The following is a 19013-nucleotide window of genomic DNA, read 5'->3' on the forward strand; positions in this document are numbered from 1 at the left end:
GAAGGGGAGCAGTGCAACGTTGCCTTTAGTAAAGTTGATAGTTCCAATTATCCCAGCATGTGCACCAAAACTATCATGTGAGAACATCGGTCTACGAAAGTAAAGAATATGTTGATGCACCTAACATTCTGTTAATCCAATGTGTGATGTTGTTTGCTAAAAAAATTGTTTGCAGCTATGGAATTGGTCAACAGTGCTCAAAATCAAGATTAATTCCTCACTGCTTCTCATTGATGATTCCAGTACACCGAAAAAGAAATAGTCATTCTCTCAAGAGGTACACACACTTTTGAAATTTATGTACTTTAATTTATTATGTTTGTCCATGTTAAATTCCATGACTTCATTCATGTCTCGTAGGAAAGTATACACCCTTATCATGTGTCATGTCCATGCCAAACCATTGGCCTTGCAGTTTGACTGACCTCTTCTTCTTTTTTTGCAAGGAAATTTGACTGACCTCTTTACTATCACTAAAGCAAGTATGCATGTTCCGGATTTATGGTTAATTCTTCTTCCATGACGCATGCTTTTCTATTATCTTGTTCACTTATATTTCTCATGATGTTGTAGTTTTCTTGTTATTAAAAGGTATAATGTAATGCATACCATCACTAATTTGCATCAGCAGTATAGATATAAAACCCCCTTTCTTGTTTGTCGTTGCTACTTATGAAGTTATGCTTTTAGATAGTCGTTGAAACCTGTAATCTGCTGACAGGGTTATATTAAGGAGTGGCTCTGCTAATATTGTTGTTGTCAAACTCATGACCAGTTTTGAGTGATTAAAATGTCCAGTTGCTTCGAGGGTTCAACACATCATTTTATCGTACGATACACTCTTTTCTTATTTGTACATACAATTGGCTATTCGAAAATGCCAAGGTTTTATAAAGGATGGATTTCTAATAGGACAACTAAATAATTGTATTGCCTAATTCTGCCGGTTGTGGCGAATCTCTAGAATGCACTAGAGTGGTTTTTCCTGTACAAGATAAATAATGTTTATATAATTTTTTTCATTATTAGTAAGTTAGGATTATCCACAACATAGTGGCTTGTCTGTCAGTTTCAGCATAGAAACATACTTTAGGTTGTCTTTGTGATGAATGTGATTTCTTCTCCATTTTTCCTTCCATGTGGTATGTGCAGGAAACACAGCCAAATGGTATTGTGAATGCATATTTATTTGATCAGCTCATGATTAAAATGTTTTAAGTATGAATGTATGACACATACATGGACTTGCACTAACTGAATCATATTTGTTACGTTCAATCTCTCCCGGGACAAGAAGCTCGATGAACAAGAGGCACTACATCTGGAGGCAACTGTTGTGTGCCAGCAAGATATCAACATTGATGCAGTTTTTAATAGCAATTCTTGTTGAGCGATGATTATTATACCCCTGCAGACTTAGCCTTGCCCGTCATGTACCAAAACTGATGCAATTTCGCTAACAATGTTTGTTGATCCTGTCATGTTTTTTATAACTTGATATGCATGTCTTCTTTTGTTATGTCCGGGATGTTCCAGTTTGACATGTAATAAACAAATGTGGCGGGGATAGTCCAGTTTGACATGTACTCAAGTATTTGTGTCTGGAATGGTCCATTTTACCATCTTGTGCCTGAGATGGTCCAGCTTACACGTATTTACATATAGTGCATGTGCCTGTGAGAGTGTCTTAATTTTTGGCATGTACTCAAATATCTTTGAAAAATGTTGACATACTCTTGAGTGACCATCATGTTCAAGTTTCTTGCATAATTATGTTATATGGTATAACCCACTATTGTACTTAATAGACGTGCAATGGGAAGGAACAGGAATGAACGCTGTGAAAATATGGCAGTCTTACTAGTAAGAACAAAATGTTTGGACAGGAAAAGGTGGAGGTGGTTACTGCAAAAGTCTAGTTTACATCTTACTACCAGTAAGGAGGTTTTCATAAAATGTACATTAAGTGGCCTAGGATGCCTCCACTTGAATCTGTACCATTCACGCTGGATCCGACGGCTCAGATTCGTTTTTCTATTTTTGCACTACAAGTTGTGCTTTTATTGTAGTCGCTCCCACTTCATGTTATCCTTTGAGCTACTCACTTTAGCGATCACAGTTTGGTTGTCGCGGGTCAAAGGATACCCGGTATAGGTTTCTCAACAATCGGCAAGTCATTCAAGAGCCGACGAAGCCAATCTGCTTTGACTGTAGCTGTATCTAGTGATGTGAGTTCTGCTTCCATTGTTGACCTCGTTAGAATGGTCTGCTTGCAAGACTTCCAAAAAACAACGCCACCTCCATGAGTGAATACATATCCGCTCGTGGCCTTTATCTCATCAGCATCAGAGATCCAGTTTAAGTCACTATGCCCTTCCAGTACATTTGGGTACCCAGTGTAGTGAATTCCATAACTCGCAGTGCCTTTCAAGTAACGCAGAACTCTCTCTAGAACTTTCCAATGCACATCTCCTGGTTTTGAGACAAACTGGCTCAGTTTGCTAACAGCAAAAAAGATGTCAGGTCTTGTAGCACTGGTTAAGTACATAAACGAGCCAATAATCTGAGAATATTTCAATTGATATCTAGCAATTCTTCGATTCTTTCAAAGCAACACGCTAGCATCATATGGTGTTGGAGAGGGCTTGCAGTCGCTATAGCCAAAGCGACTCAAGATCTTTTCCACACAGTGAGATTGAAACAATGTAATCCCATCATCATCGTCTCTCAACCGCTTGATGTTCAGAATAACATTAGCCACTCCTAAATCCTTCATCTCAAAACAATGAGATAGAAAATCCTTGACTTCCTTAATAACATTAAGATTTATTCCGAAAATCAGTATGGCATCAACATACAAGCAAAGGATAACTCCCTCGCCCCCACCTTGGCGATAGTACACATTTTATCAGCTTCGTTTACAACAAAGCCTGCAGCTGTTAAAGTTTTTTCAAACTTCTCATGCCACTTCTTGGATGCTTGCTTAAGTCCACACAAAGACTTCGACTTGCACACTTTTCCTTCCCGGCCATCTACTACAAATGAAGGAAATATGCTCTAGAGACAATAATAAAGTTGTTATTTATATTTCCTTATATCATGATAAATGTTTATTATTCATGCTAGAAACTTGCTTGACGGCTAGGGCTAGTGAATGACGTTTTGGCTCCCGGAAGCGCACGCTCCCCATGAATAGCATATATATATATATATATATATATATATATATATATATATAGTAAATGTTTTTAAAAATTCAGATTTTTTTTTCTAGATGTTCATGTTAGGGTCACAAGCATCCTTAAAAAAAATTATGCGAAACGGAGCTGCGATGTTTTGCCCGTGAAAAAACAAATTGAGGGTGACAATTTGGGATAACATTTGGTGTTTTTTTTTCACATGTCAAATTGTTTAATCTTTTTGTCTGTAAATTTGTATGTAGCATTTGGATGTGACAAAGAACACATAGAACTTTTGTTGGAATACTTTTGACATTTCAAATAATATTTTTCACGCGCAGGAGCGCGCACGCCCAAGAGCACCAACAAATTTCCGGTACAAGGAGAGAGAGAGACAAGGAGGACCAACTACATGACCAGCAAAAACTAGCATCTCAGTACGACCAAGATACCAGGTTCAGAACCAGAGTAAACACTAGAGCGAACATAAATGAACCCGCGATTCAACGGATTGAAATGTGTCGAAGGATCAAAAGCTGCTTCAACCAAGTACTGTAGTACTGAGCATAAATGGAACATTTTTCTACTAAATCATCAATGAAGCAACTAAAGACCATATTTGAGGATCACATGAACTCAGGCTAAGACGGCATAAAACACACATAGGAAAACATTCTTATGCTTTAATATTGCAGACGTACAAACTATAAACTTATGGCGCCTTGGCCAGCATAACTTCTCTATATAATTCCAGCGCCTCATCCATGATATTTGCTTTAGATAAAAGCTGTGCTCTTTTCTTCCCCGAAAGATGATATATGTCATTCCCAGCTAGCTTCTCAACGGTCTTAGGGGCTATGTGTGGATCGAAACCAGCAGCAGCCATTATCAGCATTCCCATGCGATCTGCCTCTCTCTCGATCCTACATAGGGAACATCATCAGGAGTGATTCTAACATGAAATGTTCACATAGAAAAGTTAAACATAAAACAAGCTAGAGAACTGTAGATCAAGTAAATGAACTCAGAGGCGACACCCATGAAGGGGATACATTGCATAACAAAGAGTTTGGCTAACCAACCAAGTTCCGATCTAGAATAGACCAGTGACTTTTGTTCCATGTAGATGCCCCAAAAGCTATACAACCTACTCAATTAAACACTACTTGCCTTACAGATGCATCTCTGCCGAAATTAAAACAGTTTATAAAGGAATAAAGGGGCAAGAGAAATTCTGCAACTCGTATAAATTCTTGAATGCATCACATGCAAAATTAGATTTGGGAGAATCAATTTGGCTAGTTAAACTTGGGTATTTGTGTTACTAGCTACATAAATTAGATTTGGATGAATGATTTTGGAGGTTTCAAAGTTAACATGGATTCTTTTTATGAATATATCACTGTATATAGACAACTATGTCAATTAAATTTTCTTTTGGGGTGACATGGCAGCAAAGATACCCCAGTAGATCTGCCTACGAAACTCATCATCGACAATCTGAGATGCAGAAGTGAATATACCTTCGTACGAAGTACACCTTGAGAGGATAAGGAAACCACTTCTTATATATAATTAACTCTGACCAGTGTCTGGCAACCAAATGTGCAATCTACAAAGAGGAGCAATAATGTCAACTTGAATACACCGGGAAAAGACTCAAAAGAAAAATAAACCTATTAATTCAGTAGGCCTACCTCATGTGCAAGAATAGTAGCAATTTCGGCATGAGTCTCCAAATTATTGAGCAATCCAGTGAACACTAAAATTTTGCCATTGGACCATGACACTGCACCCATATGCTGATCATTTTTCATAACAAACACCTCCAAGTCAAGCCCATCAAGGTGAGTTATCTGTGGCTGTGATCTGCATGACTTGCCCTGTTTATTGCTCTCAACTGCATGCCTACCATCTAAGCTCGCGTCTTTGCAAGGGGAGCCATGGACCAAGGCCGCAGCATAACCCTTGATATCAAGGCCACGTTGAACGGCGCGAACAAGTTTCGCTGTGATAAGATTGACACGTACACTGTCGGGGTGGAGCGGGCTAAAGAACGTGGATGGGTAATTCCTCTTGAACATAGAAAAACATGACTCGCCATACTCGCGGTCATCTAGAGGAGAGCGAACGACAAAGTGGATCCGGTTGGTATAAGGCACAGTCTCAAAGCGTAAGAAACGAGTTTGGCTGGTGTATGGGACACGAACAAGATAAGTGTGGTAGACAAACGACCACATAATGTTGATAAAAGCTGCAGCCACTGTGACCTTCCACAAACATCCAAAGTAGCTACGAGCAAAATGGATCGCCGATCTCGATGGGGCCACGCAATACTGCCAAGGCCGACATACAACTTGACGAATATGACCGAAGAAGAGTCCTCGGATGGGTCCCAAAATCTGCTGTTGCTGCAATGGAGCACTGAAGTACCACCGAGGAAGAAAGATGCCAGGCGTAATGCCTCGAAAAAGGAGTCTTCGGATAGATTCCATGTCCTTGAATTGCCGTGTGGTGGTGTAGAAACACCGAGGTAGCAGTGCCCCCCGTGCTAACGCAGGCGATCGACTATTGTGAGGCAAAATACGGCTGAAGAGGCGTCGATGAGTTGAGGCCAAGACCTCCCCATGCCATGGCACCGTCCGGTAGGGCCGAGAAAGCAGTGTCGCTTGTGCTAATGCAGGCGGTCGATTAATGTGCTTGATGATGTTGTGGAACAGACGCCCTTGGATCGGACCATGCCATGGGGCGGTGTAGTAGTGCCGAGGAAGCAGCATCGCTTGAGGCAACACAGGCGGTCTACAGCTGTGTTGAAATAAGAGTCCTCTGGTTCTGTCCAAGACCACAGAGGACTGCTCTGGCTGTGGCTGCAGGAGGCGGAAGGCCGTGGTCTTGTAGAGGAACGGAGGCAAGAGGACGGACGGCGAGATTCCCCTGCAGCTCATGTTCTTGGGTTTGAATTTCTACCAGGAAGAATTTTTGAGCACCGGCTTTCGTCTATACAGGGGTTGGATTCGCCAGGATGTATATATGAGCGACGGTGTTGGGCTGTTGGGAACTTGGGATCGGAGTAGGACCGTAATCCTTGACGGACTGGAATACTGTGGACGGATAATCCGAGTTAGAGAAAGAAAAAAATTACCTGAAATCTAAAAAGTGGCCGCGCACTTTTTAGTCGAACCGAGCGGCCGGTTCTCACAGCGCATGCATGTGGTAATTTATTTGTCTGCTAGTGCATGTAGGCGTGGTATTAAATACGTTCACACTGCTTCTTTAGTTTAAGAAAGACAGATCCATCTGCATTTATTTCGGGTTTTCAAAAATTCAAAAAGCTAATCTTTCAAACCGCGCGTCAGAATTTAAATCCGTTTTCACCATTGAAATCCTCGCGACGAGATCTTTGAAACTAGATCCCGCATGGGTATATTTTGACGATTTTTTTCGATGCCAACTTTGGAGCTATATAGTGCAACTCTATTATTGCATTGTGTAACTTTATTACTACATCGTACAACTTTTTTCCAAAACTAATATTTGGAGCTGCGCCTTCGTATGAGGTTACAACCTAGCAACCACGACAACTTTGATGTGCGACTAGTTTATTGCCTCGACGAAAGTCGATGTGCAACCTCCTCTTGTAATGTAGTCTAGTCGCACATACATTGATGTTTAGTTGGCTTGTAATGTAGTCTAGCTACACATACATTGATATTTAGTTGCCTTGTAATGTAGTCTAGTTGCACACACATTGATATTTAGTTGACAGGAAGACTAATTGCACACGCATATGCTTAGTTGGCTTGTAATTTAGTCTAGTTGCACACACACTGATGTTTAGTTGGCAGGACACTAGTTGCACACACATATGCTCAGTTGGCGTGGCAATCTAGTCTAGTTGCACACATATTGATGTTTAGTTGGCAGGACTTTTTTGGCACACACATATGCTCAGTTGGCGTGGCAATCTAGTCTAGTTGCACACACATTGATGTTTAGTTCGCAGGACTTTTTTGGCACACACATATGCTCAGTTGGCGCGGCAATCTAGTCTAGTTGCACACACATTGATGTTTAGTTGGCAGGAAGACTAGTTCGTCGAAACATCCCCATGCGGGATATAGTTTTGAAGAGCACGCCGCGAGGATTCCAACGGTGAAAACGGATTTTAATTCCGACGTGCGGTTTGGAAGATATAGCTTTTTGAAAATTTGAAAACCGAAACAAATACATATGTGATCTGTTTTTTTCAACTGATTGTGACCGGTGTGAATGTATTAAATGCTAAAAGATACATGCGCTAGCCGACAAAAATTACATACATGCATGTTTATGCAGAGCAGACGCTAGCGGATGAAAAATTTCTATTTTAGGCCGGCCGCTCGCGCATGCCAGCGAGCAGCCGGCCGCTACGTAGACTCGTCCAAAAAATTATCATCAGATCCGGTTCATAGGAGAAGAGGAATCCGGCCCAATCTCTTTCTTTGCCTTTGATGGCAAAAAAATGGGGGAGGGGATTACCAGCGAAGCTGCCACAACGCCGCCGCCGGACCGCCTTGCCCCGGCGCTCGCGGCCAGGACACCCTGTCGCCGCTGGATCCGTGCGCTAAGTGGATTCAGGCGTTGAAGCGCGATTGGGGTACCCTGCCGCCGCTGGGCCAGGACACCCTGCCGCCGCTGCTCATGTGTTGGAAGGATTAGGGTTGGGGACGTGCAAGCGGCGGCCGCCGCCCAGAGTCAGAGGGAAGGGGAGAACTGAAACTACTGCCGAGGGGACGTACTACACCCAGCACCGTTGATCTACATCCGACGACACTCGCTACCAGCGCCACTTTCACTCGCATGGACACGAAAACAAGCAGCCCATGCGGCCCAGTACGCCCAGAAGGCCAGAACTCCCCGTGACGGAGGCTATGGAGGGGGCGGAGCAAGCCACTGCCCCGTGACGCGCCGAAGCAAGCATCGTCGCGCCGTCGAGCTTTCGAGGCCACTAATCCAACGCTGTTGACTACTCAGGCTCTGGACTTCTGTTGGAAGTTCCCTGCTACTTCTTTTGTATTAATATTTATCAGTTTTAGTTGGACAGATTCAGCAGAGGAAGTAACGCAGCAGAGACAAAGCCAAATTTGTAATTGATGTAAATCAAAAGTAATGTGTAATGAATAGTGTGAGTGGATTTAAATTCAGTTTGCAATGTGATTTGAGAGTGGAGTTGAGTGAATAGTTTGCCTTAATTTTTGTTTGGTTGTTGAGTTTATTTGACTGAATGTTTGAGTTGAGAGTGGAGTTGAGCGATTCCAGGACTACAAAGACCAACAAGTCACAATCCTTGATTTGGCTGTTGAATGTACAATTACCATAAAAGTGACACTTGAACAGAGGCCTTGCATATAGAACTTGCAGGTGCATCGAACAAAATAGATGCCAAAACAGGGTAATATATCTCTGGGATATATGGCTGGAGATTGAGCATTATAATTGCTACTTGTAGTGAAGTTCGACTTGTACATGTGCATAATTAGACCAAAGCAAATGGCAAAATGTTGTCTAGAAGTAAACTTGGACTTGAAAAGATCATCTGTAATTGCCCATCAATTCTTGTTTGCTCTCTCATTCATTTGCCCAAAAACAACAGTACTTCACCATGAGCCAGTGAAAAGATCATCTGTAATTGGCCCCTGAAAGTTAAATAAATAAGAATACCATATGAGCAAGATTTTACCATCAACAACTGAGTGAAGCTAAGGCTGGTCTTGTAACCTTCAGGCACCTCCGCATTATCCCTATAAACTCTATCATTTGCAACTTGTGCACCACCACCACCTGCCACTTCCCCCACCTCTTGTATCTTGTTGTGAATTAAAATTGGAGGCCGTGAGAATTAATGGACATAATGATAACAACGAAAGCACTCTATAGTTTAGCAACATGCATATTCACCCAACTGTGATGTAGCTCTGCTTTCTCTCCTTTCCCTAGCCTTGTGCTTCTTATCGAGCCAAATTTATTTTCGTTTTGAACTCTTTGTTTGGACCTCCTTTTTCTTTAGACGTGCATTAGTCAACAAGTCATTTGGCGGCCTAGCATCTGTCGGAATTGTACATGGATACCCGGATGTGCTTGCACATGCATTAATGTTTTCTTCAATTTGTTTACCAAGGACGTCAAGTGTGTCGTCTACTATCACGACACATTCCCGAAAGTAGGCCGCTCAATCTACCAAATTATGAAATTTGTGGGACATATATTTGTAGCTAAGCATGGCATCCATATTCGGATTTAAGATGATATTTCTTCCTTCCTTGTCTTGTACAGTTCCACTCCGTGCTTCCTTTGTCCGGCGCTTTAACACACATAATGTGGCGGTAGTGACTTGATATTCATCAAATCGAGAACTTTAAGAACATGGCCACACAATATCCCAATTCTATCAAATTGCCGACAGCAGCACACAACTGTTTGCTTCAAAGGATCACTGATAACTTTATACTCCTCCTCAAAGATACAATCTCCTACTAGATATTCATTACAACCATCTAATGCCTTGGTACAAACTCACAAGGATATTTCATATTCACCTTGAAAAGCTTCAAAAATACCAGATGTATATAACTTGCTAGCTTGCACCAACATAGGTCTCCTCATAAATATTCTAGGCAACCTTTTCCTTGATTCAAATTCTGAATTCAGTTCATTGTTCCTTTTTCCCTTGCACCACCCTTTCAAAATGCTTAAAGAACCGGACGATGTCAATATCAGATTTGAAATGGAATTTCAAGTTATTATTCAAGCTCTCACTCAATTGTGTACTTCTCATTCCTAATGTGAAGATATCCTTCATATAATATTCAGCCCATTTTTCCTTTAACTTATATATATACTATCCAACCAAGTTTGCTTGCTCATCTTTTTCCTTATGAGGTCAATTTTGTGTTCAAATTCTGCCATGTCTTCATACTCAAACATGCACGCGCTAAAATCTGATAGAATACTTGTTTCTTGATTCTCCTCTTTTTCCTTCTCTTCATTCTCTTCTTTTTTCCTTCTCTTGCTTCTTATGTTTTTTCTTCCCTTTTTTCTTCTCCCCATTTTTCTCTTCATCATTCTCTTCATGTAGATGTTTGACATCATTCTGCATAATGTGAAAGGTGCATAAACCATGTCGTGCTTCTGCAAACACGTCCTCAACTGCATTTCCCATTGCGGTCTGATGGTTGATGGACGGTGCCAAGCAAAGGACGTGCCTCTGACTTGGAATCGCTGAGTCAGAGGATCGCGTTCCCGTTCCATTAGGGTTAGGGTGAGAGTAAGCACTTTTCGGCAACGTCCTAACTTCCTGGTGTCTTCGCAACGTCATTTTTAAGCGACCTTCGCAATGTCATTTCTTTCTTAGATTTCGCATTTATCTTTTGCTCTGGTTCGCCCAATCGCATTTGGGAAAAAAGAAAAAATGAAATAATTCGCAAAGAAAAAAGTTCGTGAATTCAAAAAAAATCCACTGATTTTGAAAAAAAAACATGAAATGAAAAAAAGTTCATCGACTTTAAAAAAAGTTCATCCAATTTTACAAAAATTCATAGAATTTGAAAAAAAAATCATTGAACTTGAAAAAGTTTCATCAAATTTGAAAAAAAGTTCATTGAATTTTACAAAAATTGAAATAGTTCATCTAATTTTAAAAAGGTCATCAATTTTGGAAAAAAATCAAGACTTTTTTTTGGAAAAGAACAAACCGAACTGTAGAACGAAACAAAAGAACAGGGCAAGCAACCACCAGTTCCATTTAAAAAAATTCACAAATATGAAAGTGATCACAATTTTCAAATATTGATCACAATTTCAAATAATGTTCTTGTTTTCAATTTTGTTCCTTTTTTATTCACAAAAACTGTTTGTGCTTTTGAAAATTTGTTCCCATTATCAAATTTTTGTTCTCAAAATTCTATAAATGTTAGGGTTTTCGGAAAATCTTCACGAATTTCAAAAACCAATCTATCGAAAAATGTGCACGTCTCTTGTTTTATCTTTCTGAAATTTGAAAATATGTCCGAGTTGGTAATTTTTTTATTGCATTTTGATACACTGCCCGTTTGTTAAAAAAAAATCACAATTTCGAAGGAAAAATTCAAAAAATTCAAAAAACTGTCCAGATTCTTCATTGTATTAGTTCTTATACCAGCACGCTTCATATTTAGCATGAAGGCTTGTTAGGTCTACTGGGTAGCTCCTCTCGTATGCAACATGGAGATCCAGAAATCGAATCTTGGCAGCACTTTTTAGGCTTGCTTTTTTTTCACATTAACATCGCAGCGCTACTGTACAAGCAGGCGCGCCCGCTATTGGGCCGGCCCAGTCAGGGTTCCGTGCGTGCGTCGCACGGCTGATTCGATCTTGTGCACCTTTTTTTGAAAAAAGTTAATGGGAAAAAAGAGAGAATGGGCCAACCCAGAGCGGATCAGTATGTGCGCTTGTTAGCGAATTTAGCACCTCAAGCGTTGAATAGGATAGGGTACTCCAAAACCACTGGTTTTGCCAAAAATAACACAAAATACCACCACCTTCATGGCAATAACAAATCACACTAATTCCAAACTGAGCCGTGTCTATAGAATGGGTCGGCCCAGAGCGGAGCAGAATGTGCGCCCGTTAGCGAATTTCAAAGAAACTAGCATCTGAAGCGCTGAATAAGATATGCCCATACCAAACTAGTCGTCTGGTGGAGAGTAAATTGCTCAAAACCACCACATTTGTGGTTAGGATACTCCAAAACCATCGTTTTTGCCAAACCTCTACGGCAAGTAAATAACAAATCGCACAAATTCCAAACTAAGCCGCGTCTAACAGCGAAGCTAACGGGTGGGGTCAGTCTATCGCATCCTACCGTCCATCCTGCCGTGTCTAACAGCGAAGTTGTGGCAGGATGCGACGGGCGCGCGTGGAGCGGTGCGCAGTTGCGTCCATCACCGTCCCGCCTCCAGTCACGCCCATCGGAGTGCCGCCTGGCTGGGTCTCCTCATGCCAGGCGAGGTCACGAACTAGTGGAGGATTCGGCGGGTGGCATGCCCGCTTCGTGTCGCCCTCGCATCCATCATCGGGGTAGCCGGGGGGGGGGTGCTTGGATCCGTTGCCCGGAGGGGCAGGGAGGCCGACAATGATTGGATCCGTCGTCGGGCGGCGTAGGGAAGCCATCGGTGCTCGAATCCATCGCCTAGACATGGAGAGTGGCGACGGTCATGGAGCGGCGGGGAGTTGCTACACATGTAGTTTCTCCCTAGGCGGCGTAGTGCCAGGTTGCAGCGGCTAGCCAGAGAAGGGGTGGCGTGTTAGGCGACGGGGAGGAAGAAGCAGGGAGGCCGGCGGTAGGATCCGGGGCGCCTGGGCGGAAGGGGGGGGGGTGGGGACATGCGTTAACTGTGGGGGAAGAAGAAAAATAAAGGGGAAAAGATATGAGAGACTGACTAGTGGGGCTATTTTTACCTTGGCATATTGTCCACATAAGCATGACAAATCAGCTTGACATGTGGGTCTCACCCATCAGTTTCGCTGTTAGACGCGACTCAATTCCGAATTAGTGTGATTTGTTACACACTTGCCACGGAGGTGGTGGTATTTTTGCGATTTTTAACAAAAGCGGCAGTTTTGAATTTAGTCTAGCCTATAGCTGGCCAAACGGGCCGTGCTAACTGGGCCGCCCGGTAGCACGCAGGCCCGGCACAACCCAGGCACGACACGGCCCGGGCTAAACGGGCCAGGCCCGGCACGCGGCACGCCATGGGCCGTGCCTGGGCCTGGAGGCTAGGCACGCAGGCCGGCACGGCACGACCCGTTTATGTTTTAAAAAATATAAATATATATGTTCTATATAAATACCTAATACCCTAATATGTTTAATATTTTCATAGTGCATGCGTATTTTATTAGTGCTTGAATCTAAGTAGTAGTAGTGTTATAGTGTAGTCTTTGTATTTTTTTATCCTTTTGTAATTATAGAGTATGTCTTGTATTCTTTTATTCTTTCAGATGGGAGTTTTAATGATGTACATGTGCTAATAAAACTCTAGATTTATCTCACATAATAGTCTACCAAATTTTGCAATTTTCTACAATTTTTTGGCCTTTTTTTGCTTTTTCAGAGGTATTACGAAGAAAAAGAAAAAAATCGCGCCAGACGGGCCAGCGTCCTCCAACGGGCTGGCGTGCCTGGGCGTGCTGCGTGCTGGCCCATGTACCCTACGTGCCGTGCCTGGGCTGCTAGCTCCCGCCTGTGGGCCGGCACGGCACGGCCCGGTTATTATTCGTGCCGAAACGGGACGTGCCGTGCAGGTATGGTCTAGCCACAAATGTGGTGGTTTTGAGCAATTTCTCTTTGGTGGAACGATTGATCAGACCAAACGAGGGGCATCCCTATTTCTCGCTTTAAGCGAGCACAGGGGGCAGCCTAGCTATGGACCCGTAGGTCTGTGGTAAACCACTCACACATCATCGAAAGGGCAGCAAGGTTGATGTAGAGGCCCTCTGTGATCAATTCTCCCTCCGGCAGAGTGTTGGACAAGGGCTCCAGATGAGTTCTCGCAAGAACAGAGGCTTGCGGCGGCGGAAAAAGTGTTTTGGGTGTCTCTCTGTTGGTTTCCATCATGGTCCTGATACGTCTCCTTTGCCTTTTGGCTTCCTCCCGAAACTTTCAGGAGCTCTTATGTCTAGAAAAAAAACATAAAAAAGTTTCGTAGCGTTTGGACTCCGTTTGGTACCAATTTTCTGAAAAACCAAAAACAGGCAAAAAACAACCACTGGCATTTGGCACTAGGTTAATAGGTTAGTCTCAGAAAATGATATATAATTACATATAAAACATCCAAAATTGATACTACAATAGCATGAAACAATTAAAAATTATAAATACGTTGGAGATGTATCAGGTCCACGATGGAAATGTTGGCGCCGGTGCAGTCGTCATCCCACCGAGAGCCGCCCCATAGTTCGTTGACGACGCGTAGGAGGCGCATCGCGTTGTTCTCGGCCGCGATTGCCTGCAACTACGTCTCCGCGACGTCCGCTTCCTGGCGACCGGTGGCTTGAGCGCGAACGACCTTGTAGATCGCACGCTGCTCCGCAATGAAGTTGGGATATGCCGCGGCCATGGCGTCCTTGCTCGCGCACTCGCCGTTGATTTGGCCCTCCGTCAGCCAGTGCAACTCTAGAAGGAACAGATTGTACCGATGTTCCTCCCGCGCCTACTGGAACGTCGACATGGCATTGGCACCGGCTGCTCCTCCGCCATGACGGCGTTAAAGTGCGCATGCGCCTGCTCCATGGTGAAGCCGACATGCATTTGTGCGGGCACCAGTGTGGTGTCGTCGGAGCCTGTCTCCATCGTGAGGTCGTCCTCGTCGTCGGAGACCTCGGGCGAGCTAGCCGGCGCCAGCCTCAATCTGTCTGGCACATCATTTCTGTCAAGCGGGCACCTCATGATTCACCTCCATGGAAAAGCTCTCCCATAGAGCACGTGTAGCCATGACAGATGTGGTGTAGGAAAGAGGATGTGAAGCGACTTATGTTTTGGCATGAAGTTAGTCAAATGTGGCCGCCTTTAAATAGCGGATTTCGACAAGGCTAGACGTCTATGCGTCAATGCGCCGCGCTGAAGTGAGTTTTTTATGGGCGCTTTCTCGTCCCCGAGCTACTGCTTGCTTCCTTTGCTGGCAAATTTGACAATTTTGACCTCTAGACGAAATCAATTCACAGAATGAAGTGCTCGTGAAACAATTTCACTCCCCTGACCTTTTTGTGTAGCGCCCGCCACGCAGGCGCCGCACCCTACGATGCAACGCCTAGCTCGGGGGCGTTGCACGCCAGTCCACCGTGGTAGCCCTGGGCCCCGCACCCAGTAGTGTAGTGCCTACGTGCTAGGCGCCACACATTTAAAGTGCAGCGCCTAGCGCGTAGGCGCTGCACTGTGACTTATCCAGCCACTTGGCTGGCCCCTCCTCCCCCACTCCCCCACCCCACACACTCAACCCGAGCTTTGCCGCCTCTCCCACTCTCCCCCCTCTCAAATCCTCTCCCAAATCTTGCAAATTTGAAGAATTTGTCTGTGGATTTCGAAGTCAAACCCTCCCTCAAGGTAATCTTCTCCGATCCCCTTGTTTTGATCCAAGTAATGTTATCAAATTGCTCATTTGTTGCTAGTTTGGGGAAACCCTAGTTTTGTTTGGATCTAGAGATTTGCATGGAGATGTGAGATGTTTGTTTGCCAATTTCCTATGATTAGGCTTTGTTAGTATGTTAGGGTTATTCTTATGGGTGTTCTTATGTTGGTGCTAGGGTTAGGTTTAGGGCTAGGGTTATGGTTATGGTTAGGGTTATGGTTAGTGTTAGGGTTGTTGTTTGATATATATATTAGGGTTTGTATTCCGTGTTAATCCTTGGATTAGTACTCATGGAAGCAATGTTACCTTGTGTTCTTTGAGTGCTTATAGGGATGGGAAGAACATGTGTGTTTGTTCATCATGGGGACAAAGACGCCTTTTTGAAAGGCAATATTGAACCGGACCCGGATGAGCTTGGCATGGTGTTTGATAGTAGTCCTAGCTATGCGAAGCTCTTGCAACAAGTGAGGAAAGATTTGAATTGGATGGACCCTAGTGATATCGTTGAGTTGGAGGGAAGGCATAATGTTGGTTTTGGAATGCACATCCGTTGGAAGACAATGCGTGTCAACTCGGAGCAACGTTGGGTTACATACAAGGAGACGGTGGCCGAATCACTAGACAAGGCTCTTGAGTTATTTGCAACAAAGACGGTTGATTCAAGTTTGCATTTGGACTTGAACCGGAACCCCTCCCCTTTGGTTACTAGTAGCCCCCCACCCTTGAAGCGAGATGAAATTGTTGAACCTCTTTTTACCCAACAAGTGAGGCCAACATTGAGCCCATTTACAAACAACCAAGATGAAGCTTTGCAAGAGGACAATGATCAGTATGCGGACGATGACAATGAAGTTGATCTCCATGACAACAATGTGGGTGATCTCGACAAATATCATTTGCAAGATACAATGGACCATTCCATCCCTTTTTCCCGTGCATATGCATCGGACTCGGATGACGATGGTCCCGATGAACAAGTTGATGCGGAGGGGTTCACGGTGAAGGAGGTCGAAGCTTTCGAGAAGGTATTCGGTCGGGATCATCGGACTACATTTTTCAAGGATGTTAGTCTCGCGGATGAAGCCGTGGTAGATGGTGGCCAATGTGTATCTCTTGGGGTTAGGCCAAGCTCTCACCGTGGTTTGGGAGACGACAAGAACTGGATTGCTAAAGGGTCTAAGTTCGAAACCTTGTTGGAATTGAAGATGTGGCTCGACAACTACTCGGTTACGCATTATCGTCCACACAAGGTGGTGAACTCGGACGTCAATGTGCGCTACACGGTTGCATGTGCATGTGAAGATGAAATATGTCCGTGGATTGTGCGTGCAAGACCATGGAAAGGAGGTCCAACTTGGCACGTAGTGAGTTGTGTGCCAACTCACATGTGCCAAGGCAAAAGGGTGGATGGCAAGATTGTGTCCCAAGACCACAAACAACTCACGTCCGAGTTCATCGCTTACAGGCTCTCCAACTCAATATCCACACTTCCAACAATGAGCGTCCAACATGTCATTGACCTTGTGAAAGCCATATTTCATTACAAGGTGAAGTACGGCAAGGCATGGAAGGCGAAGCAAGCCGCATTTAATATGTTGTATGGTACTTGGTAGGAAGCATATAACCGAATCCCTAGGTTGTTGTTAGCCATGGCCGCGACAAACCCGGGCATGGTTCATGTGGTCGAGCCTCATGGGCACCAAACAACGGTTCATGAAGGAAGGATAGTCCGAGTATTTGGCCGTGCATTTTGGGCGTTCGAGCAAAGCGTGAGGGCTTTCGAACACTGTAGGCCGGTCATCGCAATTGATGGCACGTTCTTGACTGGACAATATAAGGGCACCTTGTTGGTTGCGATAGCAAGTGATGCCAATAACCGGGTGTTGCCATTGGCATTTGCTTTGGTGGAGGTGGAGAACAATGACTACTGGGAGTGGTTTTTGCATCTTTTGAGGACGAAGGTGTTACCTGCTCAAAGGGAAATTTGTGTCATATCGGATCGGCATCCAGGAATTCTTAACGCGGTGGAGATTGACATTCCCGGGCATGCTCCGTCGCACCATCGATGGTGCATGAGGCACTTTTGTTCGAACTTCTATAGGGCATGTGGCCTTAAGGAGTTGGCCGATGATCTTCAAGATTTTTGTCTCGCTTTCTCCGACAAGCGCTTCGCCACTTTGTACAACAAATTGCTCGCACACAAAAAACTTGACCCCGGGGGTCAATGAAGGAAATATGCCCTAGAGGCAATAATAAAGTTATTATTTGTTTCATGATAAATGTTTATTATTCATGCTAGTATTGTATTAACCGGAAACATAATACATGTGTGAATACATTGACAAACAGAGTGTCACTAGTATGCCTCTACTTGACTAGCTCGTTGACCAAAGATGGTTATGTTTCCTAACCATGGACATGAGTTGTCATTTGATTAATGGGATCACATCATTAGGAGAATGATGTGATTGACTTGACCCATTCCGTTAGCTTAGCACTTGATCGTTTAGTATGTTGCTATTGCTTTCTTCATGACTTATACATGTTCCTATGACTATGAGATTATGCAACTCCCGTTTACCGGAGGAACACTTTGTGTGCTACCAAACGTCACACCGTAACTGGGTGATTATAAATGTGCTCTACAGGTGTCTTCGAAGGTACTTGTTGGGTTGGCGTATTTCGAGATTAGGATTTGTCACTCTGATTGTTGGAGAGGTATCTCTGGGCCCACTCGGTAATGCACATCACTATAAGCCTTGCAAGCATTGCAACTAATGAGTTAGTTGCGGGATGATGAATTACAGAACGAGTAAAGAGACTTGTCGGTAACGATATTGAACTAGGTATTGAGATACCGACGATCGAATCTCGGGCAAGTAACATACCGATGACAAAGGGAACAATGTATGTTGTTATGCGGTCTGACCGATAAAGATCTTCGTAGAATATGTAGGAGCCAATATGAGCATCCAGGTTCCGCTATTGGTTATTGACCGGAGACGTGTCTCGGTCATGTCTACATTGTTCTCGAACCCATAGGGTCCGCACGCTTAACGTTACGATGACAGTTTCATTATGAGTTTATATATTTTGATGTAACGAAGGTTTTTCGGAGTCCCGGATGTGATCACGGACATGACGAGGAGTCTCGAAATGGTCGAGGCATGAAGATTGATATACTGGAAGCCTATGTTTGGACATCGGAAGTGTTCCGGGTGAAATCGGCATTTTACCGGAGTACCGGGAGGTTACCGGAACCCCCTGGTAACCAAATGGGCCTTAATGGGCCTAGTGGAGGAAGAGGAGAGGAGGCCAAGGGGCAGCCACGCGCCCCTGCCCCCCATGTCCGAATTGGACATGGAGGGGGGCGGCGCCCCCCCTTTCCTTTCCCCTCTCTCCTCCTTCCCCCCAAGTCCTAATCTAACTAGGGAAAGGGGGGAGTCCTACTCTCGATAGGAGTAGGACTCCTCCGGCGCGCCTCCTCCTAGGGCCGGCCGCACCCCCCTTGCTCCTTTATATACGGGGGCAGGGGGCACCCCATGGACACAGCAATTGATCATTGATCTCTTAGCCGTGTGCGGTGCCCCCCTCCACCATAATCCTCGATAATATTGTAGCGGTGCTTAGGCGAAGCCCTGCGACGGTAGAACATCAAGATCGTCACCACGCCATCGTGCTGACGGAACTC

The 19013-nt window shown here is 44.1% G+C and overlaps 1 protein-coding gene across 1 annotated transcript; it reads right to left on the bottom strand.

Annotated features, from left to right (window-relative positions):
* Positions 1-3604: 3604 nt before the first annotated feature.
* Positions 3605-8368, bottom strand: LOC125525714. Its single transcript, XM_048690720.1, has 4 exons — positions 7698-8368; positions 4877-6280; positions 4703-4791; positions 3605-4102 (listed from the first exon to the last, which is right to left on the bottom strand). Exons 2-4 carry the CDS (start codon positions 6122-6124, stop codon positions 3892-3894), a joined length of 1548 nt encoding a protein of 515 aa, XP_048546677.1. The 5' UTR covers positions 6125-6280; positions 7698-8368; the 3' UTR covers positions 3605-3891.
* Positions 8369-19013: the final 10645 nt, after the last annotated feature.

This window comes from Triticum urartu, chromosome 7, assembly GCF_003073215.2.
Source record: "Triticum urartu cultivar G1812 chromosome 7, Tu2.1, whole genome shotgun sequence".
In the NCBI taxonomy this organism is placed as follows: domain Eukaryota; kingdom Viridiplantae; phylum Streptophyta; class Magnoliopsida; order Poales; family Poaceae; genus Triticum; species Triticum urartu.

What these genes read in the sequence shown, in the direction of transcription:
- LOC125525714 (XM_048690720.1), bottom strand. Translation starts at nt 6,124, where the DNA reads ATGAGCTGCAGGGGAATCTCGCCGTCCGTCCTCTTGCCTCCGTTCCTC. An exon ending in CTACTATTCTTGCACATGAG is followed by an intron (nt 4,792 to 4,876) that starts GTAGGCCTACTG and finishes TCCTCTTTGTAG; the next exon opens with ATTGCACATTTGGTTGCCAG. An exon ending in AAGGTGTACTTCGTACGAAG is followed by an intron (nt 4,103 to 4,702) that starts GTATATTCACTT and finishes TTCCCTATGTAG; the next exon opens with GATCGAGAGAGAGGCAGATC.